At 54.3% G+C, this 23959-nt stretch overlaps 1 protein-coding gene across 1 annotated transcript in view; it reads left to right on the forward strand.

The window, feature by feature from the left end:
* The first annotated feature begins 3601 nt into the window (after positions 1–3601).
* Positions 3602–23959, forward strand: part of Grm4 (glutamate metabotropic receptor 4) — a 96317-nt gene continuing 75959 nt past the window's right edge. Inside the window, exons 1-2 of the mRNA XM_042684167.1 lie at positions 3602–3654; positions 9011–9903. Of these exons, the coding sequence (XP_042540101.1) occupies positions 9388–9903 (516 nt within the window). The 5' untranslated portion in view covers positions 3602–3654; positions 9011–9387. The remainder of the gene's footprint in view (positions 3655–9010; positions 9904–23959) is intronic.

Below are 23959 nucleotides of genomic sequence, written 5' to 3' on the forward strand. Positions count from 1 at the left end.
CCCCGCAGACGAGGCCGGGAGGCGCGGGACCCGGTCGAGGGTCCCCCCCCCCCGCCACCCCGGGGCGCCCTGGGGCCTCGGGAGGGACCGGGGAAAGTAGTGTGGTGTGCGGGCACGGGTCGGGCTCCCGGGGAGGTGGTGCCGACTCCCGGTGGGGGCGGCGGTGTCAGCGCCCCTCTGCGGAGAGGCCGGGCGGGCGGGCGCGGGCCATCGCCGCACCTCCGCCCCGAGGTCTCCGGGCAGCCCGGCAGCGCCGCCCCGGCGCCTCCGCTCCTCTCCGGGCACCGCCTTCGCCACCGGCCGGAGCGGGACAACCGCTGGCCCGCAGCTGCCGCGGACCTGGGGCGTCGCTGCAGACCTGGGGTCCCCCGGACTTGGGGCTCTGTGTGGACACTCGGGGCCGTCCCTCTGCGGGAGCCGGACCTCGCGCGGTCGTGTGTCCGCGTGTGCGGTGTGTGTGCGGGGGCGCGCGTGCGGCGCAGGAGGCCCTGCGGGTCGGGGTCGGTCTCCCCAGCGCCCCGCGGGCTGTGCGGCCCCCCTCCCCGCGTGGAGGCGGGGCCGGGAGCTCGAGGCCGCGACTGCGAGGGGCGCCCCCGCACCCCGCGGTCTCGGTGCTGCGCTGGGGTGGCGCGGGCGGGCGGCGGGGAGTCCTGAGACCTGCTGAACCGACCGACGAGCGCCCTCTGCCCCTGGGCCCGGAGACGCTCCTTGTGGAGGGGCCACCTCGTCTCACCTACCTGCTGGGGGCTGGGAGAAATCTGGCTTGGGGAGGGGGGGACACCGACAGCCTAGCTTGCAGGGTTGGGGTGCCTGAAGCCACACGTTTTGTCAGCCTGCTAGGCACTTGGAGGGGTGACGGGCTGGGGCGGGGGCCCGGGTGGGAGGGAGTGAGGTTCGGTCTCCAGTCATCATGCCTCTTGTCCATTCCGGAGGGATTTTTAGGCATTAGGAGGCCAGGGGTCTAAGGGTGTCGATACTGAGCACCACAGTCCCACAGCAGCCTCACGGCCCCCCTCCCCCCTCCCCCCCCCCCCCCCCCCGCCTCCCCCAGCCCTCGGCAGAAGTGGAGAAGCTTCGCAGGTCCCCACTCCAGCTCTTGGGATGTCGCCCCCTCATTCTGCTGGGCCTCAGGGGCTGACGAAGAACGGGGGACTCCAGGGGAGCTTTCCTGAGCAGCAGGGAGCGCCCTGAGGGCGCTGAGTGGGGTTCCTGCGGGAGGCCCAGCCCTCCTGGGCAGGCTGTGGGGCGATGGAGCGGGCCTGCGATGGTGAGGAGGGCATGTCGGAGCCTTCTTTCTGGTTCTCCCCCCAGAGGACCACTTCCCCGGGGGCTCCCCCTTCTCCCTAGCCATTGATCAGAGTCCTGTTTGGGATGGTACCCCTGAGCCTCCACTTAGCCCTGGGGTGGGCATGCCTGCCCACTTGGGAATTAGGTGACCACTGTCTTTATCTCCCCGACTTTTGTCCTTTTAAGATGCAAGCTTTCCCCACCTGCCCACAACTTCACACCTTAAGGATAAACTCACCCCCAAAAGTTGTACCCTTCCAGCAAGCCAGCAAGGCTTTTACCCAAAGGAATGTTCTGTGGATGGATTGTCAACCACTTGGGTGGGGGTGGGGGGCACCGCCTGTCACTTGGAGCACGTCTCCAGCAGGGGGGGCGGTGGGGAGGCAGGAGTGTGTCAGGACTTGAGCTGCTTTCCAGGCCTCAGTGGCCTGGTGCAGGCTGCTCCTCCCTCCTCCTTTCTCCTTCCCTCCTCCTTCATCCCTACTCCGACCTGCTTCTGGGCTACTTCAACTTCATTCTGTAGAAGTGGTGATGTCTCTGGTGGCAGCAGGGCTGGCAGGCCTGTGAGGGAACAGGCCAGAAGATCTGTGGAGAGGTTGGGGCAGAAGGGCTCTGCAGCTCCACCCCCTTCCCGAAGGCCCCACAAAGTGTTGGTAACCAGACCCAGTGGACCCTTGAGCCTTGTAATTATAGCCGACAAACCATCCTCTTCCCTAGACAAGCATGGAGCCTGCAGCCCCTAATTACCACCCATCCCAAGACATCTGCCCACCCCTGCCTGCTGTCCTCCTCTGCTCAGCCTAGAACCCAGCTTCCAGTGGGCAGGCTGTGCTGGCAGCCTGGGCAGCTGTGGGCTGGAAGGTTATCTCCCCTCTGCATAGTGGCAGCTGTGTCCCTGCCTGGAGGAGATATGGGGGCGTTGGCATCTTGATCCTTGCCCTACCCCCTGGGGCTGGCAAGAGTGCTGCCAACTGAGCAGGTCCACAGTGGGGAGAGGCCCTGATGGGTAGCAGGCCTGGGGCAGGGAGCAGCAGCTTTCTGTGGCTCCCAGCAGCTCCTGGGAAGAGTGAAGAGGCTTGTTGTGTCACTTCTGTCCTTGTTATCTGGGACCATTGGCACTGATCTGAGAGGTGGCCCTGCCCGATCCTGTAAAATGCAGACTGCTTTCCCTCCCTGTCCTCCTTGCTCTGTTCAGAGTTTCCTGTGTGGTCTGGGTCTCCTTTAGCCTCTCTGCTTCTTTCTCCCCATTTTTCCTGCCTTAGTTCCTCTGTTCCCTCCCGGGTCTGGCCCAGTCCACTGTTGCCAGTCTCCTAACCCCCCGGCAGTGGACAGAGGCTATTCTGAAATGTCTGTTTTTCTTCTGGGAGAAACAAGCATCCCTGAATACCAAACATTGTTCCTTAAATTCTAGGTGATGACTCCCGCTGAAATGCTTTATTATGAACCTCGTTGACTGGTCTCGTGGCACCACGAGGCATAAATATATGTGTACTCACATACATTAAGTAAGTCAGGAGACAGTGTGTAATGACATTATTGGGACCCGGCTCAATTAAGGTAGATATTATCTGTAGTAATTGGAAAGTGATAGCCCCTGACAGCCCGTGGTGTGTTGGGCAGAGTGACTGCCTGTCCTGGAGAAGGCCAGGCCACCTGTCAGTGTAACCAGACTGCAATGACTATGAGTCCAGGAGCGCTCAGCCACTGCTCCCCTCAGCTGACCCACTGCACTGGAGCTACGAGTTTGGGGTTCTGCGTGGTACCCCATCCCTGACACCCCCAGTCATTTCCCGTTCCCTAAGGGGACAGCTACTGCTTCCTGTCAGGCAGAACTTCTAGGACTTCTAGTAAAATTACTGTCCTCGCCACAGGACCATTTTGAGGTTTAAATATAGAAATGAAGATGGGGACACGACCTGGATTCCAGCTTCTGATGGGCCATGTCTCAGATGGCACTCACTGCCCCTTCTTGGTGCGTGGCCTTCTTGTGGCCTAAGGACCAAGTCTAACCAAGCAGGGCAGGGGAGTTGGGTGTGGGTGGGAGCTGGTATGAGGAGGAGGACCGGAAGAGGAGGAGAGGAAGCAGTGGGGGTGATGAAACCACAATAATAGCACCAGCTGCAGACCAGTCACTTGCCTGCTTGGGTCTGTGCTGCAAAGCCAGGGATGGTGGTGGCTCCAAGGAGAGGGGAGGGGAAGGAGGGGGGAGTCTACTGGACAGGAGAGCCTGCTGGTTGGGGAAGACCTGGCGATGTGGACATGGTAACTGAGGAGGAGGCAAGCCAGCACTGGGTGTTTTCTGGGCTGGACTGGCGATAGAGGGTTGGTGACACCTGCCTGTCTTGTGCCTGGCCATGGAGCACGTTGGTGAGATTTCCACCTTATGTGGGCTGTGGCTTTCACAGGTGGCCATCCTTCTGTTTCTCTTGTCACAAGTCCCTGTTTATTGCTGTGCTCTGAGCGCTCCAGGAGCCCTTCAAGGAACTCCTCATGTCTGTCTACACTGTAGCCCATGAAGTCTGGCTTGACTTTGGCTGGGCACCTTCTCTGGTTTCATTTCCTTATCAGTCCCTCTTTCTTCCCACTACCCCTCAGCCATGTTAGTGTCTCTACTAAGCCTTGCTTAGTACACTGGGCATTTGCACTTGTTCGTCTATCTGGATAGCCACAGGGCTCCTCCCTTTCCTGCTTTCAATCTGAATATAACCTCCTCAGAGAAGACTTCCTTGATGTTCCATCCCCCACTGGAATGGGAGCTCCACAGGTGTGTGTGTGTGTGTGTGTGTGTGTGTGTGTGTGTGTGTGTGTGTGTGTCTTTGTCACAGCAGGGCAGGTGCACAGTGGGTGCTCAGCTCACGTGTGAATGACACAGGAATAGCTGAATGGCCGTGGTGGGAATGACTGCCTTCACTGGGTCACACAGCAGGGCTGGAGAAATTTGGTGCAAGGTTGGAGACCCCCTCTGTGGAGGTAAATGCCCCTGTAGATCTTGCCGTGGGCTCTGCCTCTGCCTCAGAAGTACAGGTGGTTTAGGGGTTTTCCTCTTCCTCATTCTTGCTGGCGTTCAGGGAAGGAGTGACTTCTTGCATCCATCCTTCCTCTCTCCTGCCTTCTGTCCTTCCATATGTGTTCACACAGGGCTCTCTGCCCAGCACAGAACCAGGCCCTTGTTCTGGCTCAGGAAGTGGGCTCTGGGTTTTGGATCCCAGGCTGGGCGGCAGGGGCTGATGCAGCCCAGGGGAGCAAAGAGTAGTGGGAACAGAGGTGCCTTCCTTCTTGCTCTTAGAACTTGTCCTGAACCCATGCCCCAGATCCCACTATTATAGCCCTTCCTCTGCACAGAGACTCCTGTGAATACCCCACCCCACTTTCCCAGGCCTGCTGGGGTGCCAGGCATGAATGGCCACGGCACAGAGACTGAGGTAAACAGGGGCTCATGTCCATCTGGGGAGGGCTGTGTGCTGGGATTGCAAGGACCGAGTCAGCTATGACAGTGAGGCTCAGACTATGGGCTTTGTCACGGGGGCAGCTGCTGGTGGACAAGGGCAGGTTGGGATGGGGGTGCTTTGGGTGACCTCATCCTGGGTCTAGGCTCTGTCCATCCCTGTCCAGTAGCCACACCACCACTTAGCAGTGCAGGTCCTTGTGGCCTTAGGACCACAGGTGAAGAGAGGGGAGGCCTTTGGTGCCCCCAATCTTGCACTTTGGGGGAGCAGAGGGGAAGCATCTGTACAGCTCTGGAAACTACACAGATTTCACATGTCCATTTCTAGTCTGCAGCTTCTTGGGCATTTGGGCAAGGCCAAGGTGTGGAGAGCTTAGGGAGGCAATAGGCAGGCCAGGAGAGCTGAGGGTGTGTGCTGGGCTCCAAGCTCGAACCCAGGGGTCTCTTCCTTCTGAGCCTCCCCCACCCCCCAGCCATCCTGTGGACCGTGCCCTCAGAAGGCCAAGTTCAGCCCTGGCTTTACCCTGAGCCAAGCACAAGACGGGCTGTTCCCTCCCCATCCATGCCCTTTACTGTGGTGTTTGGGTTTTGTTCTGTTTCATTGGTTTTGCAAGAATGAGAAGCAGCTCAGTGAAAAATAATTGGGGGTTTAGTGAATCATGGTGGTTGTCTTGGGCTCTGGTTGTTGTTTTGTGGTTTGTGGTTCTCCCTGGCGTGGCCGTGGCTGGGCGGGAAGGACTTAGGTCAAAGAGCGTGAAGCGCCTCCTTGTTAAGACAGCAGTGCCACAGAGGCTGGGGAGGGGGTCCCCCGAGCCCCTCAGCAGCACAGACCCCCTCCCTTCTGCTGTCTTGTCTTCTTCCTCCTGTGAGAGCTCTGTCCTCCTTGGGACCAGAGATTAGCTAGGACCAGAGAAAAGGAGGGAATGGGGAGATGGTGGGCAGGCAGAGGGAAAGAGAAGGGAGAGAACCCCTGGGGGTGGTTGTCACATACCTGGGCCTGCAGACATCCTGGTGGTCTCTTCTGGGAAAGGGTTTCCCCCCATCTGCCCCAGGTCTGCACTTCCAAGCTATTTTGGAATTGCTAGGGAAAGGACTTCAGAGAAGAACCCCCTCCAGGCGGCCCCAGCCCCTCCTCCCTCTGCAGGTGGAGGCAGGCGCCCGGCAGCCCCAGCTCTGCTGCTGGCTGCTTTCACTGGGGTATTTTTACTTTGCCTTGTTCCTGTTACACGATCAAAGGAGAGAGGGGAGGCTGAGAGAGGCCGTGTGTGCGCGTTTGCCCAGCTCTTTGGAGGAGCTCAGCAAAGGCAGGCCTGGCAAGCCTGAGAGGACCTGCTGCGGTCAGAGGCTGGGGCCTCATCCCAGAGGAAGGCCTTGAGGGGATCTGATCAGAGGGAGCAGGGCCCAGGCTGCAGGGCTCAACGTGCTAACTGCTGACGTAGGGGGAGCCCACCTTTCACCTTTCTCTCCTCCTAGACTTCCTTCACTGCAGGCCTCTGTCCTTCTTGGGTGTGTGAATGTATAGCATGTGTGTGCATATGTGACTGTACATGAGACTGGGGTGAGTGCATGTGTGTCTATGGTGCCAGTGTGCATGTGTTCATGTAAGCATGTGTGCACGCATGTGAATAAATGTGAGTGTGAGCATGCATACATGTGCATTTAGTATGTTTGTGTGCAGAGTATATGTACATACACATGCACACACTTGTGTATGAGCATGTACACACATGTGTGACCACATGCACAAACCAGATGTGCATGAGTCTGTATATGTGAACATGTACACGAAGGAATGCACACACATGTGAGTGTATGTGCAAACTACATGTGTGTGGGGTGTGCAGGTGTATGTGCATGTGTGAGCATGCATGTGAATGTATGTGTGTGCCCAGCATATGAATGTGTATCCCTGTGTGTGTACACTGTTCAGCCCAGATGTGCTTGGCCTCCAGGGGAAGCTGTGTTGACCCCAGGAAGGATCTAGAAGCTGATGTTAGGTTTGGCTCAGGAGCTGCTGTGTCTCCCCCAGCCTGAGTTGGCCTGCTGTGGCCCAGTCATAAGGCCAGCATCTCTCCATGTGACATTCCTGGGGACAGTTGTTACTCCCTGAGTTAGGACTGGCAGGCCATGGAAGCCAATGGCTACTCAGTGTCCCCATGTTCTGTCACTGAAGTCTGAGTGCCTCAGTTTCCTCAGCTCATAGGGCTCAGGGGGCTGTGGGTTCCACCAGGCCTTGTGAGTGCAGCAGCATGGGCCTGGTACACAGTGGTGTGCTGTCATTTTCTGTGGACCACTTTCATTTGGACAGCACAGCATGCTGGTTGTCCCTGCCACAGAGGGCCAGGTGGCATCTCTGAGCCCGGCCTGAATGCAGGCAGCAGGTGGCTCCCCCACACGCTGCGTTAAACCCTTCCCAGAGCACTGGCCTGCCTGGTTCCAGAGGTCTGGGTCCTGGATGGTGGCATCACGTAGTATTCCATGGGCTCCTTAGATTCTCTCAGTATGGCTGATACTGGCTTCCATACCTTGATTTGCTGTGTGACTTTGGAGAGTTATGCAGTGCTTCTGAGCTCTTGGTTCACCTGAAGAATGAGGCTGAGTGGACTTGGTAGCCATATTCTTGCCTCTGAGGAGCTAATGGGGAAGGAACAATTTGTTTTGTGGCACAGGGCTAAGCAGGTGCTCTATCACTTGAGCCATGCTCCCAGCCCTTTTGCTTTTTTCTGTCTGTCATGGGGCTTGAACTCTGGGCCTGGGCACTGTCCCTCAGCTCTTCAGATCAAGGGGAGTGCTCTACTACTTGAGCTACAGTGCCACTTCTGGTTTTCTGAGTGGCTTATTAGAGATAAAGACTCTAATGGGCTTTCCTGCTGGGGCTGGCTTTGAACCGTGATCCTCAGATCTCAGCCTCCTGAGTGGCTAGGATTACAGGCATGAGCCACCAGTGCCAGCTGCTTTTGTTTTTGAGATGGGACCTTGCAAAGTTTTGGGACCTTTGCAAAGGCTGGTCTTGGATCTTGATCTTCCTGTCTCCCAGGTAGCTCCTGTCTCCCAGCCTAGGGAGAAACCCTTTGATGAGGGAGTCAGAAGTGAAGTAAGTGTCCCTGAGCACAGAGAAGATCACATGTTCAAGCTGGATTCTGGGGTATGCTTGTCCCTTGGCCCAGAACAGGAGCAGTTAGGGCTCAGGGGGAAAGACAGGTGAAGAAAGATGGCTCCAAGACCCGGCTCAACCTCTATGGCAGCACCATGTCTTTGGCCAAAGTTTCCAGTCTCAACACAAGTCTCTTTCAGCTTCCTGGGAAACTGAGGCACGGTATAGACAAATGCCTTGCTGGTCTTCATTGGACCAACCCACAGGGAAAGGCCTTGGTGTGCCTTCCCAGTCAAGCCCTTATCCCTGTGGTACCCACGTGTAAAGGAGGGAGCCTCTGAGCAGGGAGGCGGGGGTGAGGGAAAGAACCCCAGGGGAAATTAGCCCAAATTAGCAGTGAGAATAAGGAAGAGCTGGTGTTCTTTCCTCTACCCTCGCAGATAAATATTTAATCACAACAACAATAATAATGACGATGACCGTGATAATGTGCAGGAGCAGGCTGTAACCCGAGCCCCACTCAGAGGAAGGAAGAGCAGTGGAGAAGTAGAGAGAGGAGGAAAGCCAGAAGGGGGGCAGAGGAGCAAGTAGAAGAGGACTGGACACAGGGTTTACACCTGCCTAGGGCCTTTAGGCAGATGGGACGGTCGTGTGGGAAAGGAAGTTGCTCCTCGGGCTTTCTGATGTAGGAGAGTTCAGGGCCTCCTCAGCCCTGCCTCTCTCTGGCTTTCCTGCCACCTGCAAAGCAGCAGCTCTGGGCCTGGGCTCCCTGTGCACCCCAGCCTCGCAGGCTGCTTGTATTTCCAGAGGCCTGGGAAGGTTCCTTGGGACCTCAGTTTTCTCTTCTCCATCATGGGGTTGGGACAGCCAGATTGGCTTCTTGCCTTGTCTCCCCAGCCTTTCCCACAGCTCCTGGGGTGCTCTAAGGCCCCAGCCTCTGAGGGCAATGGGCACGGGCCCTGAGAAGTCTTCAAACGTGACCTAGTTTCTGCCTCCAGCTCTCCCATTTCAACCAGAGTTGAGCCGCAGCCTGGAGGAAACCAAGTCGAGATTTATGGAGGCCTTGGCGATAACCTCCCTCTCCTAGGCTTCTGATGAGAGATCAGAATAGCTAATGTCTTCTCTGGGCTTGTGTTTGATAGTCTCTCTCTCTCTCTCTCTCTCTTTCTCTCTTCCTCTCTCAGGTCGGTAGGAGGAGAGGAGCTGTTTTCTGCTTGATGCCAAGATACGCCAGGCTAGGAGCACCCTTCCCTTCCCACGGGCACCAACCCAGAGTAGGCCTAAAGGACGAGGGCACAAGCATCAAGGCTATCCTGCAGCCCCGGCCACTCCCTGCCGCCTGCGGGCCTGGACTGTTCAGGCACCTGAGCACTGAACAAGTGCTGAAGAGGAGGAGAAGGAGGAGAAGGGAGAGAGCTCAGGCATGGTCTGCCCCGTTGGCCACACTTGGCAGTCCTGCTGCTGAAACAGTCCTGCCCATGTGCACCCAGGCCGCGGGGCCGGTGGCCTGCCGGAGCTAGGAGGGAGGCCCACCGTTCATGGGTCTCTAGGGACTTCCGAGATGCCTGGAAAGAGAGGCTGGGGCTGGTGGTGGGCCCATCTGCCCCTCTGCCTGCTCCTCAGCCTTTCTGGCCCCTGGGTGCCTGCCCTGGCAAAACCCAAGGGCCATCCCCACATGAACTCCATCCGCATAGATGGGGACATCACACTGGGAGGCCTGTTCCCTGTGCATGGCCGGGGCACAGAGGGCAAGGCCTGCGGAGAGCTGAAGAAGGAGAAGGGCATCCACCGCCTGGAGGCCATGCTGTTTGCTCTGGACCGCATCAACAACGACCCGGACCTGCTGCCCAACATCACGCTGGGCGCCCGCATTCTGGACACCTGCTCGAGGGATACCCATGCCCTGGAGCAGTCCCTGACCTTTGTGCAGGCGCTCATCGAGAAGGACGGCACGGAGGTCCGCTGCGGCAGCGGCAGCCCGCCCATCATCACCAAGCCCGAGCGCGTGGTGGGCGTCATTGGTGCTTCAGGGAGCTCGGTCTCCATCATGGTAGCCAACATCCTCCGCCTCTTCAAGGTCAGTGTCCAGTTGGCCTTGTAGGTGCTTCTACCAGCAACGTAGCTCTCCCCAGCCCAGGGTGCCTGGCCAGCTAGTCCCTTCCTTCTCCCCGTCCTACCATCGAGAGAGTTTCCCTTTGGATCAGTGTCAGGGAATTGAGACCGTTCTCTGCTTCCAGGCCTCATCCTGCGGCCTGGCCCAAGTATGGACATGGCCGATTGGGGGCAGGGAATGGAGCCTCCAAACCCAGCTCTAGGTGCTGACCCTGGTGCTGAAGCAGCATCTGCCTCCAAGCTGAGTGAACACTACGCCCTCCTCTGGGAACAGCAGCAGGACAGGTGACTGAGGCAGAAAGACACACAGAGAGACAGACAGGTGGATGGATAGAAGGACAGACAGATTAAAAAAAAAAATGAACAGAAATAGGAATGCCAGAGATTGCAGAGAGAAAATGTGAGACTTGTTTTGACATTGTTTTCAAATGATTGCAATTCCCAGGAAAGAGATGTTTTTCTTTTGGTTAGTGGAGGGAGCCCCCAGCGGCCCTCCCGCTCCACCCCGTGACTGCGGTTGGAGAACTGGTTCTATATATATGATTTTTTTGGATGGGGTGTGGCTGGCTGGGCCTGATGGGATGAAATGCAGGTGAGGATGGGCACACAGGCCAGGCCATGGGGCTGCTGAGTCTGGAGCCCAGCTTCCCGTTCCTCCCCTCCCTCCTCACACACCTTTCTCCCTTTCCTCCACGAGCCCCGCCCTGCCCCCTCCACGAGCCTCTCCTCCTCTCTTCCGGGGGTAAGAGCTGCTGATTTGCAATTCAATTGGAGCCAAGTGCTTCGCTAAGCTGCTAAAACAACTGAAAGCTACTGGGTAGAGAGAAAAACATTACAAGCATTTTACCAATAATTATGTGCCCGATTTTTTCTCCCTGAGCCTGCCTTGTTTGCTCTGTGTGCGGCTGTGCGAAAGCGTGTGAGGGAGATAATGGGATGGGGAAGGGACAGGGAGGCTGATGGGTCCTGCGCTCACTATGGGGTCACTTTCAGCCCTTCTCAGTCTCCAGTTGGCAGAAGGCTGGGAGACATTGCACCACTGCTGTGTAAGGCAGGAAGAGCAGAGGCCCGATCCTGCTCACCTGAGCTCTTTCAAGAATCCATTTGCCCAGATGCTAGAATTCATCAGTGGTGGTGGTGGTGGTGGTGGGGCATCTCTGGAGGCTGAGGTGGGGGTGGAGTGAGTAGAGAAGAAAGTCCCTGTGTGGGGAGTGAGGGAGGAAGCTGGTGGCCTCTGCCAGTATGGGCGTCCAGGGCCCTCTCTCAGCTGGCTGGCTTTACTTGGTGATCTGGGTAGAAATGTGGTTTTAATTACAAATGGATGCATGTGAAGAAAGCCAAATGTGTGTGTGTTCTAAGAGGATCAGGAGGCCTAAAGGAAACTCTGCTCCTGTAGGGGACAAGGTAAAGAACCCTTGGGGACCCGAGTTGCCTGGCCGTGCCTCAGCTCCCAGAGGGTGCTTTGGGAATGGGTGGCTGGTGGGTCTGGTCTTGCACTGAGGTGTGGAAGTGGACAGTGGGGAGGGCAGGCTGACCACGTGGACCCAGGATGTCTGGTCTGGCTGAGTCATCATTTTGGCTGCCTGGCCAGGCCTGGGAGGGAGGCTGCCTGGCGGCAGAGGGACAAGCCCTGGGCTCCCTGTCTGCCTCTGGGAAGGCTGCTGTGGTCCCCTGACATGAGCTCTGCATTCAAACCTCTGAGACTCAGAGTGCTTTAGAAGGACGGGGTAAAGCAGCCTGGCCAGGCAGGGGCTGGAGCTATGACATCAGTGGACGTTCTTTGAATGAAAGGAGGGAGGTTGCCTGGTTTACCAGGACAGGCTCAAAGGGGCTGACAGGTACCACCAATCTGTGTGTGTGTGTGTGTGTGTGTGTGTGTGTGTGTGTGTGTGTGTGGTGTGACCTGACACATACAGAGAGGGGTGTCTCTGGGTATTAGGTGCCAGACAGTCCTTAGCTGTGACTTTTGTGCTCTTTTCTCCTGGGATGGGGAAGGTGGGGTGGGGGAGGGACCACGGTTACCTGCCAGGACTCATAGGGGCACCTTACTGTCTGTCTCCCTGGGCAGAAATGAACATGGTGAGCTGGGCATGGTGGCACATGCCTGTAATTCCAGTTACCTACCTGGGAGGCAGAGATCAGGAGGTTCAAGGCCAGCCTGGACAAAATGTTAACAAGAAATTTCCACCAACAAGCTGGGCATGTGATATTTGCCTGTCATCCCAGTTATTTGGGGAGTCATAGGAGGGATGTCACAGTCAGGGGATGGCTCCAGGTAAAAACTCAAGACCTTACCTGAAAAATAACAAATTGGGTGCCAGTGGCTCATGCTGTAATCCTAGCTACTTAGGAGGCTGAGATCTGAGGTTAGTGGTTTGAAGCTAGTTCAGGCAGGAAAGTTCTTGAGACACTTCCCTCTAATTAACCACCAAAAAGCCAGACATGGAGCTGTGTCTCCAGTGGTACAGCACAAAAGCTCAAAGACAGCACTCAGGCCCTGAATTGAAGCCCCAGGACTAGCATTAAAAAAAAAAAAATTGAACAAAAAGGGCATGGCTGAAGTGGTCGAGTGCCTACCTAGCCAGATCAAAGCCATGCAAACCCCAGTACAGGAAACTTCTTTGAAAGAAAAAAAATAACGAAATGAATGATGTAGCCTGTCTGAGTTGGATCATAGTGATAGAGTGGCTGAGACAGAGGTCAGAGGGGTCAGAGATGGGACTAGAGGTAGAGGCCTGGGGAGTGGATGGGGACCCAGGGGGCCTTGCTAAGAAGGAGCGAGGGGAGGTAGGAACCCAGATAGCTGTGGTCTGTGTTCCCTGGGTCCCTTTTAATAGTGTGAATGGCCTAGCTGGCGACAAGAGGCTTCCTCAATAATTAAACTGGTAGAAATGAGAGATGAGAGGCTGGGTGAGAAACTGAAAAGCCATTTACAGAGGCAGAAAGATTGCACGTTGGGGAGGGAGGTCAGGGGCCCAGGCTTGGGGAGGAGAGGCTGAGGGAGGGCACCTGAGGCCAGCAGGTGTCTGTTTCTCAGGCAGACACTGTCCCCAGGCCTGTGCCTGTGCCCTAGGAGCTGGACTCTTGAGGTAATGCTCCCAGCTTTCCTTGCTCCTCCCAGAGGAGACCTGACCTGGGTGGGAAGTAGGGAACAGGAAGCTCACTTCCTGCCTGGATAAATGCTACTGAGGTGCCGACAGGCCCCAGAATGAGCAAAACTCACCAATGTGAGACTGCAAGGGGCTGACTCCCAGCCTGGGGATGTGGAGGCTGGCCTCTGATTACAGGGCAGGGCTGGTGTCATGTCCCCTGTCCACATGCCTGGTGCCCTCCACACTGCTGCTCTTCACATGACGCTAGCTGTGACAGTGCATACTCCTGACTTCCTGCCCCTACCGCCTCCCTTCATTTAATGTTTGTCCCCTTCTCCCAGGTCCAAGAGCAGAGACAGGTGTGTTTACCCCCAGAGCGTATACAGTGCCATGCTCTGGGATCACCCAGATTCTGGAGTCAGACAGGCTCTAAGCTTGATTCCCTCATCCACTAGACTCACCTCACCTCCATATCTGTCATTAAAACCCTAGTGTGAGTGAGAATAGCCAGCACTGAGTGGGGAGTGGGGTACAAAGAGGGGGCAGAACAAACAGAGTTCAGGCGCCTGAACTACAGAGCAGTTTCCCAAATCTGGACTTGTAAGAGCTGTTAGGCATCCAGAAACCATTTTTCTGAGTCCCACATTGATTTTTGCAGTAGAGAGAAATGGGGTCCTCCACAAAGAGGAGGGTGTATACAGGTGGTGAACTTGAAGTCTGGCCAGACAGGCCAGGGCCTGACCATCTCGTGCTTGCCGAATGAGGCTGATGCTCATCCTTCCCAACCTAGCAGGCTGTGTGGGCACTGTGAGTGAGCGCTGAGCAGCCAGCATGGTGCCTGGCACACAGTCAGCCTACAGGAAATGTCATGGCGCAGCCTGGGCTGGACCTCAGCATGAGAGACTCCACTCGTGCAGAAGAGCATGGCGAGGGCGGGCAGTGACAGACGGTGACCTTTGAGGTGGATCCCAGAGAGTTCCCGCCATCTGCACTGGCGCCTCGCTTGCTCAGGGCACTGGCCGAGCAGCCGGCTTTGCTTTTGGACAGCAGCAGTAATTCTGCGGTGGCCTGTGGGCCCAGGAGGGAGGAGGAGTCTTGGTGCTGCCCTGACTCCGGCCCTGTCCTCACCAGGAACACTGAGGAGGCTCTGTTGCTTAGGTGACACCAGACTTCCTGTTGAGGACGTGGCTTTTGTGGCTGAGGAATGTTTCATGTGTGGCTTAGCCAGGAGGAACAGTACACAGGTGCTTTGTCTTTCCAGCTGCTACCTACAAACAGTTATATGTACTGTCTTCTTTATGTTCCTTGAAGATACCGCAGGGCCTCTGGAGACATTGACACCCTGGGGGCAGGGGTGGTGCTGATCCCTTTGGTTATCTCCATTGTCTTGTACCCTACCCCTCCCCTCCCCTCCCCTGCCAGACAGAAAGATCCCCTGGTGGGTATTCAGGCAGGCAGACAAATCTGGAGAGAGCCAGTGGCCCTAGGATGCGGTGTGCAAGAGAGTGTTGGGCCTGGCTTGTGGTCTGGAGGCCTCGATTTGAGGGTCAGCCCCGCCATCCTCCCTCCCCACCACGAACAAGCAGCGTGGCTTTCATTTTTTTTTTTTTCCAATTGACTAAAGCAGCATGTGTATGACCCAGGCAGGTTGGGCAGGAAAAGGCAAATGCTACTTTTTATTCAAGCGGACTTCTCTGCTTGCCAGGGGGCTGTGCTGGGGCGAACCCAGGAGACACAGGCCAGGCTTGCTCCAAAGTGCCAGAGCTGCCATGTGCAGCGATGGCTGGAAAGTATATTGTCCCGTAGGTTCACTCCTTTCTTCTTTGGAGTGGAGAGGCCCTAACTGGTTCTGTGAAGCCGTGGCCAGGGCGGTGTTTACCTCCTCTCTGTCCCCCAGGGCTATGGTCTGGAGGAGGAGGGGCAGCATTGGCTCTGTCAGGGCCTCCTCCCCATTCCTACCTTAGATTCTGGAATCGGAGATTCAGAAATCCAGTGTGGCCCCCATACTGGTACGTGGGAGGGGAGCAATGCTTAACCCCAAGGGATAAGTTCCAGAAGGAGACCAAAGGTTTAGGACAGAGCCTCTGTGTGTGTGTGTGTGTGTGTGTGTGTGTGTGTGTGTGTGTGTGTGTGCGTGTGCGTGTGTGCGTCCGTGCGCACACGTGTGCGCGCGCTCCAGTACTGGGGCTTGAACTCAGGACCTGGATACTGTCCCTTAGCTTTTTTTGCTCAAGATTAATGCTCTACCACTTGAGCCACACTTCTACTTCTGACTTTTTGGTAGTTAATTGGAGATAAGAGTCTCATGGACTTTGCTGCTTGGACCTCAATCCTCAGATCTCAGCCTCCTGAGTAGTGAGCCACTGGTGCCCAGCCCAGCTGGTCTTTTGTTGTGTCTCCACTGAGGGCCTTCTCCCTTCCACAGACATACTTGTGTTTTTTATTGTTTTATGTGGTGGATGGAGCCCAAGGCCTTGAGCCTGCTAATACTTACACACACACTACCACTGAGGCCTCCACCCAACCCCCCGTTATATATCTTGCAAATGATTCTAAGCATGTGGCAATGATAGTGAATACCGTAATGGACAAGCCATACCTACCACCTGGCCACATATTGATTTTTGCTCTAATAGCATCCAAACTTGTTTTTATCTTAGGATGAAAGGCCGCTTCCCTTCTTTTCCTCCAGGGCAACTGCTGCTTGGTCCTGGATATGTTTGCTTAAACCTTTTTATTCTCATGGACTTGAAGAAATATCTAACCATGAATAGTGTTTGGTTTTGTGTGCTTTAACTTGATAAAAATGAGACCTTATTCTATGCATTCTGCTGTTTTTTTTCCTCTTTCTCACAGTTTACCTGTGTTTTGCTCTGTTTCTTTTTCTGGCTGCATAGTGTTCCATAGCAGGACTCTGTCCCTGTGTATTTATGTATCCATTCTCCTGTGCTGTCACTCAGGCATTTCTGAGGACCTTCTTTGTGTGACAATGTTCTTGTAGCATAGCAGAATTGCACGATTGTGGGAACAAGCGTGCTGATCCTCCCAGGGGCTGATGCCTTACAGTTCCCGTTCTGTGCAGGGCAGGGCGCTACTTTGAGACCTGCTTCTGATGGGAATACTCTTGGGTTCATAAAACCACAAGCTTCTCAGTGTATCTGGGCCTCTGCTACACAGCCTGTGAAGTGACTCTCAGGGTACGGGGTTTTCTCCCATGCTCTTGGACTTGCATTTGGAGGTGTCACTGTCCAGCTCTTTTTTGGTTTTCTGGAGTCCTTGCTGGCTCACCACTCACTGGTTGTGAGCCTTTGGGGGAAGTTCTGGGCTGTGTCCTCATCTGTGGGCTGGGCAGGGTATGAGCCAGGACTTCCTGTGGGAGGTGGGTGGTGGCTGACACTCAGGGGCTATGATTGCCAGGTGAGGGATTTCCAGAGGAGGGAACACCGAGTACAAAGCCTGGCGGTCACAGGCCTCGGGGTGGGGGTGGGGGGTGCAGAGGTGGCTGTTGGGCCTCTGGGAGGCTGCTGGGACTGTGGGTCACTATGGTCATGGCCTGCAGAAGCTGGGGACGTGACAGGTGTCCTCTTCTCTGCTCCGGTGGCTCTGCAGGCCAGGCCTCGAGGGCAGCTGGAAGGGGCTTTCTAGAATGTCTAAGTGTGAGGAAATGTTAAGTGCCTTGTAAGTACTTTGATTATTTTAAATAGCTTAAGTGGTTTTCCAAGATGGTCCTAAGTATCCTGAGGACACAGATGTAAAATCAATTAGGAAAGTTCAACACACCATGGGGAGGGAAGTAGCTCCTCACCTGCCCCTGCCCCCACCCCTGCCAGGGCCTGGGCCATCTCTCTTTCTACCCTTGCTGCATGGAGCTCTGCTGGCCTCAGGATCTGCCTCCCTCTGGGCGTCTCAGGCTGCTGAGGCTTGGGTGGATGGGAGATGTGCCTGAGAGGGTCTCCTCTAAAGACTTCTCTCCTTGACTGGGTCTTTACCCAGCTGCCCTTGGGGGCCTGGAGTGCACCCTCTTCCCCACCATGGTCTCGTAAGTTATAGTGTACTGTTTAGTGCATAATCCATTCCTATGTTCTGTTTCAAGGTCCCAGCACCCAGGCTGGCACACGCAGGCTGCGAACTCTGGCACCCACTCACTGGTGGCCTTTGCTGCAGTCAGGGTAGGAAGCAACTGGGCACGCCCACCTCTCCCCCTCCACCACAGCCGACACCCCATGACCTCACCTCAGGGTATTGCTGGGGATTGGTGTCAACAGTGCACAGGCCCTTTCCTCTGTGAGGGTGCTTCCCATCTCCCCCTCAGGGAGCCTGCTGGGTCATGGTACTGATTACCTTGTATAGCTGTGCACTGGTCTGAGGGTGGATGTTTGTGGAATTTCCATAGACATGGCCACCTTAGCCTTCCCATCAGTAAGTGTGAGGGATCTCAGTGGTGCCCGGCAGTGGGGATCCCAGCCCTGTGGCCAGCCAGTCAGGGCATGACGGAGGTGGTTCTGGGGCCATCCCCACTGGCCTCCATAACCCATGCAGCAAGTCAGCACAGGGTTTTCTGTTTCTTCTATGGATCTCCACAGAATGCAATGGGAAGGCCAGAAAGAATATTTAATGAGAGGTGTCACTATGAGGAAAGCCATGCCCATGACCAGCTCAGAGCCAGCCGGACACAGGCAGCAGGTACCTGGTTCAGCAATGGATGGGCTTCCTGCTCATGAGGGGTCAGGTGAGTGGGTTTGGGCCTGTTCATATAGTTTTCTATAGTTGGTAAATTTTATTAAGGAGCTGCTGACTTGTTCTCAAACAAGGCGTGCTTTTCTTTTTTCTTTCTTCTTCTTGCTACTGAATAAGGAGGGTCTTTCTCTTCTTCCTCTGCTTCCTCCTCCTGTTCTTCCTCCTTTCTCCTTTCTCACTTTTCCTCCTTCTTTGGTACTGGAGATTGAACTCAGGCCTTGCTCTTGCTAGGTAGGTAGTGTTGTTCCACTTGAGTTGTGCCTCCAGTTCTCCTCAGAGCTTGTTGGTCTCCAAATGGGTTCCCGTGTATATATTTGAAGTGTGTCTTGGGGTTCAGCACTTGAATGTGGCTCACAGTGTTGGGAACTTTTAGATCAGAGCTGTGGACAATTTCTTAGAAGCTGTGGAGACAGAGGAAGGAGCTGGTGGAGAATGTAAAAAGGGAAATCCTGAGAGGCTTGTGTGTGTGTGTGTGTGTGTGTGTGTGTGTGTGTGTGTGTGTGTGTGTGTGTGTGTGTGTGTGTGTGTGCTGGCTTAAACTCAGAACCCGGGCACTGTCCCTAAGCTTTTGTGCTCAAGTCTAGTGCTCTACCACTTTGAGCCATAGGAACATTTCTGGCTTTTTGGTGGTTAGTTAGAGATAAGAATCTCACAGATTTCCTGCCTGGGATGGCTTTGAATCTCAGTCCTCAGTCTCAGCCTTCTGAGTAGCTAGGATTACAGGCTGGTGCCCATCAGTCCTGAGAGTTCTTTATAACCTTTCATAGTCACTTCTTGATCAAAATGGACAGGACACCTGTCCTGTTTCACAGATGGGAAAGCTGAGCCCCTGAGAAGTTAAGGGGACCACAAGCCAGAAGTCCAGCCTAGAGCTCTGTCCTTTGTATGGCTGGAAGCCATGGCCACATTGCTCTGGTCTTGTAGGTGCTTTTGGTCAGGAATTGGAAGGTGGCTATTGAGAGTCTGAAGGCTGGGGTCAGATGGACCCTCCCTCTGTCCTGAGCACAGACAGATGGTGGTGTGTGAGTGTGGCCTGATGCTCTGACTTCTTCCTGTTGTGGTTATAAAGAGCCAACATGTTGGTTGCAGGTTTCTGGAAGGAACTAGAAAAACATAAAGAAGCAAGTAGAAATTGCTCAATTATCCCCCTATCCAGGTGACAACCTTGATCCATTTGTGTATTTCCTCCAGGCTCTTCTGTGTAATTTACCAAGTCGATATGAAAACATCTATATGTTTCTGTAGCCAGTGTTTGTCCACCTACTGTAGTAGTGAGTGCTTTATAATCTCCTTAAACTGTCTGTGAGGCATAGCATTTGACGGCTCTAACCAGCACTGGAGCCTGGTATCTTTGAGGTACCATGTCCTCTGGGTAGGGGGTGGTTTGGATATGGAGTCTCAGTCAGGCTGCCTCATTGGACCCTTCTGTGCTTTTTTGGGTGAGAGGCTATGACAGTGTGGCCTGCAGCTATGTGGGGGTGCAGTAGGTGGGAGGCTCTATTGAATTGAAGTAGTTATACTGGAAAAGACAGGTGTTCAGTGGAGGATGAGTGGGAAGGTAGAGTGGAGGAGTCAGAACCCAGTGTCCTGGCAATGTGGGGGTCTAGGGCTCTGCTGAATCCTGGGCATGGAGGCCAAGGATGCTGGGTTTCACTGTAGCCCACTCAGGACTAAAGTCCTTGGAGCCCTGGAAATTAAGCTCAGAGACTTAAATCAAGCCTCTTGGCTGAGGGAGGGGTGGGCAGGGGGCCAGGCTGGCAGGGAGGGCAATGGCCTCCTGAGTACCAGTTGCTGTGGACAGGTGGCATATGTGGTGGGAAGGGCCTGGAAGGAGGAGGTGGGCACCCTGGGGGCACCTGGACTGGCATTACCACAGAAGTCCTATAGGGCCTGGCACCTTGTATTTGGTCACCTCAACTTAATTCCTTCCCTCCGGCCCTGCCATGGGACTGGTTCTCTGGGCCACTCCCTAAGCTCCATCTGCTGGCCCCTGTGCCTGATGGTCCTGAAGATTGCTCTGCATCTTTTGCCCCCAAACTTCTTGGCGTAACTTACCTATCATGAAATGCAGGCTTCATGTGTATAATGTATGAGGGATTTTTTGCTTTTGTTTTTTTTTCTGGTTGTGGGTCTTGAACTTGGGTCCTGGGTGCTGTCCCTGAGTTCTTTTGCTCAAGGCTATTGCTCTACCACTTTAAGCCACAGCGCCACTTCTGATTTTCTGGTGGTTAATTGGAGATAAGGGTCTTATAGCCTTTCCTGCCCTGGCTGGCTTTGAACCATGATTCTCAGATCTCAGCCTTCTGAGTAGCTTGGATTATAGGCATGAGCCACCAGCTCCTGGCTGTGTGTGTGTGTGTGTGTGTGTGTGTGTGTGTGTGTGTGTATGTGTATGCCAGTGCTGGGGCTTGAACTCAGGGCTTTGAGCAATTCCTTAGCTTATTTGTTCAAGACTGGTGCTCTACAACTTGTGCCATACCCCTATTTCTGGCTATTTGGTGGTTAAATGAAGATATGAGTCACAAACCTTCCTTCTCAGGCTGCCTTTGACTGTGATCCTCCACATCTCAGCCTTCTAAGTATCTAGGATGACAGGTGTGAGCCACTGACTCCTGGCTCAACCTGTGTGTTTTGATGGATGCAGGTATCTAAATGCCCATCATCACAGTATTGCCAGGGTCTAGAAAGTTCCCTTGAGCCCTCATAAACAGGTTTTCCTGCAGCCTGGTTCAGAGTGTCAGACCTGAGCTTCATCTGATGCCCATACTGAGTGCTTCCGGATTGGTTCTTTTGCTCCTTTGTGAGCCTAGCCCTGGGGCTAGGTGTGTTGATGGCTTACTCTTTTTTGTGGTGTTGTACTATTCCATCATGCCATTTAATTTCAGTAGTTATCCATTCTGTTACTGTTGGACATTTGGGCTGTGCCAAGTGTTTGACTATTATGAAAAAAAGCTGCCATGAACATTTGTGAATGTGTCTTTCAGTGGAGGCAAGTGCTTATTTTTTGTGAGTGTATTGTAGGTGGCGCTGCTGACTCCTCTAGTTATGTGAATGATTAGGTTTAGTCATTTTCTCAGAGTGTGACCTTCTTGCCATCTTTCTCTCTCTCCTCTCTCTCTCTCTCTGTCTTTCTCTCTTTCTCTCGGCAATATTGGAGTTGGAACTCAGGACCTTGTGTTTGCTAAGCATGTGTTCTACTACCTAAGCTATGCCTCCAGGTCCTTTTTTGCTTTGCTCTGATTATTTTTTTCTGATAGGATTTCCCACTTTTCACCCATGACTGGCTTAGAACTGTATTTCTCTAATAGCTTCCTACCTGGCTGGAGTGACAGACACATGCCACCATGTCCCGTTTGTTTGTCACCAAGGAGTCTTTTTTCCTGGGCTGACCTTGAATCACAAACTTTCTGATCTGTGATTCTTGAGGATCTGGGATTGTAGGCATGAGCTAGCTCTCCAGCCCCTGGCCATCTCTCTGCTTTGGGACTTCCCACATGCCTTCAGGCCTGTCTGTAATGCTATGTCTTCTACCATCTTGACAGGTGTCACTGGGGAATCTCTGGGGATCAGCTTCACACAGGGCTGTCTGTCTTCCTCCCTGCCTCACCTTCCAATGATCAGAATGTAGGAGATACTTAGTAAAAGGTAGGGCTGACTTGATGTGGTGTGTGCTAGGACTTTCATGGAGATCATTTGGTGCAAGTGGCCAACCAGGTGATGGGCATCACTGGCTCCACTGTGCAGGTGAGGAAACTGAGGCTCAGTGGAGGCCCTGGGACCTCAGCACTGTCTGTCTCCAAAGCCTGTGCTTATTTCAAGATCCAGACAGCAGTGTTGTAGTTCCTTGCTCTTTTTCAGCTCGCCCACTGTGATTTCACTCGGCCTCGTATTCCAGTCCGGGGGCTGTTGGATTAAATCCCATGGTGCCCCAGTTAGCTTGTGGTCCAGACAGTGCCTGGAGGATCCACCAGCTTTTGCTCTGCTGAGTTGGGGCCTTCAGAAAGGGATTTCCAGGCTGTGGTGGGTGGTAAGGCAACAGAAACCCACTCATATACACTGGCAGCTCTCTCCTGGCGTGGCTGATGTTGGTACACATTCTTACCTTTTCAAAGTCCCCATTCATTGATTGAAACCATCTACTAGGGGCAGAGCCTTGCCACTGTCATTTTGTACTTTCTGGGTGAAAACTAGGGTGTGTGTGTGTGTGTGTGTGTGTGAGATGTGTGTGTTCCTACTTGGCCCTGAAGATCAGAGTGAGGTCCTTGTACTCCAGCCTCTGGCTGTAGTATTTTAGGGACACTCTGTGTGGGTGGAAGAGTGGAAATCAGGCCTACCACAGCCCATACAGGCTTGTTCGCAGCCCCTTGGGAAACTAGAGAGCCTTTTTCAGGTCATTGATTGACTAAGTGGTCCATGAGAAGTCTGGAAGGTCTGTAGTGTCTTGAGGCTGCCTCAGAGTTGAAGTTCACTGTGGATGCCCAAAGCTGCTGTCCAGGGTTCTGACTGAAGTAGGTGTGGCATGGGAGGCAGGGCTTGCCCACAGAGACCTCTGGGCACTGTGCGGCCTGAGGTCCTCTCTTGTTCATGTTGGTGGGGGCTGGGCATGTGGCCAGGCAGACGGTATGTGTGCCTTGATATTTTAATTGAAGCCTGGAGACATGGTTGCTCTCTCTACTGTGCTAACAATGTACAGAATAAATAATTCAGCCATAGCTGTGCTGTTCCTGCTGTCCTAGCCCATGGGGGTGGCCACACATGTATAGCCACACATGCAAGCCACCGTGAGGGCCAGGGCTGCTGTGAGGGCCTGTGGCTGCATAGAGGCACAGCATTGCTGGTTTAACAGGACCCTGGCCACCTCTCAGCCCCACTGTATCTGTTTTCTCCCAGCTAACCCCTGCAGAGAGGGTAACAGAATGTGGGACCAACCTTTTAAGCAGCGACTAAGTGGCACTCAAAGGTCCATTTGTCCTCAGAGCAGCCTGAAATGCCAGCAACCTGGAGGCAGAGACCCTCTTCATGGGCCTGTGTCCAGGGCTGTGTTTGATGCAACAAATGTTTATGGTGCTCTAAGCTTGTGCAAGAGACCGGATCAGGTAGAAGGGTAGAGATTGCCCAAGTCAATAATTCCGAGTGGTTTCTGGTGAGGAGTTATGGCTTGCATGTAAGTGGTTACCACTCCATGTAGGATGAAGAGGGCTGGGTGAAGGTGCATGGCCAGGTCTGGGGGTTCAGAGGACAGAGAGAGCAGTTTTTCCCAGTGTGCCTGAAGGGTGGCTCCCAGGAGGAGGTGGCTGGTTTTCTGCACTAGAGACAGAGCCATGGTACTGATGTCAGTGGGGAGGCTGGTAAGGACAGGACCCCTGGCATGGCTAGCAGGGGTGAGGCGGGGCTGCTGTGTGGGGGTAGGTGGGTTGGTGGATCTGTGGACCTGCCCCTGCAGGGTGGTTCCCTGGCTGGATTTGGAGTTTTCCTTTGGGTCTGGATGCAGGGGCAGTTGCAGGAGGGCTCTGGGCTGAGAGAATGACTAGGACACTGACAGACAATCCAGTTTGGGGGCCATGCTGACTCACCATGGCGTATCTCATTCACTCATTCATTCATTCATTCATTCAGTAATGAAGTAGCTGGTGAATACTTTATGAAGCAGATGTTAAGATGAGTTGTCAATACAGCAGGGAGCAAAGAACTTGCCGTTTTCACTTGTATGGGGCTGCCTTTCCAGATGTGGTGGAGGACAGTGAACACAGCATCAGTTCATGTGGACGCAGGTAGTCTGGAAGGAAATTGCACAGGGCTAGGCTTTAGAGAATGGTGCAGCAGGGAAGGGTTCTTGTAACCAAGGCCATTAGGGATGCTCTGGACCCAGGTGAGTGAGGAAGGGGATCAGAAGGCTGGGTGGTACTTTAGATGTATGGTATAGTCAATGCAAAGGTCTTGAGGCCAAAACATGCTTGGCCCTCTGAGAAATAGCAAAAGCTTGTTTAGAGAGGAGAGGACAACGTGGCAAGGGCTGGGTCAGCCAGGCCTTGTGAGATCTGAGACAGACTTTCACTCTGACTCCAGGTGTGGTGGAGCCTTCGAAAGGTTTTAAGCTCAGTGATGTGATCAGATTTGTGTGTGTGTTTTTTTCCCCCTTGTCCTGGGGCTTAAACTTGGCCTTGGCCCTGTCCCTGACCTTCTTTTGTTTAA

The sequence above is a fragment of the Dipodomys spectabilis genome, unplaced genomic scaffold (genome assembly GCF_019054845.1).
Source record: "Dipodomys spectabilis isolate Male_0828 unplaced genomic scaffold, ASM1905484v1 ptg000085l, whole genome shotgun sequence".
NCBI classification, from domain to species: Eukaryota; Metazoa; Chordata; class Mammalia; order Rodentia; family Heteromyidae; genus Dipodomys; species Dipodomys spectabilis.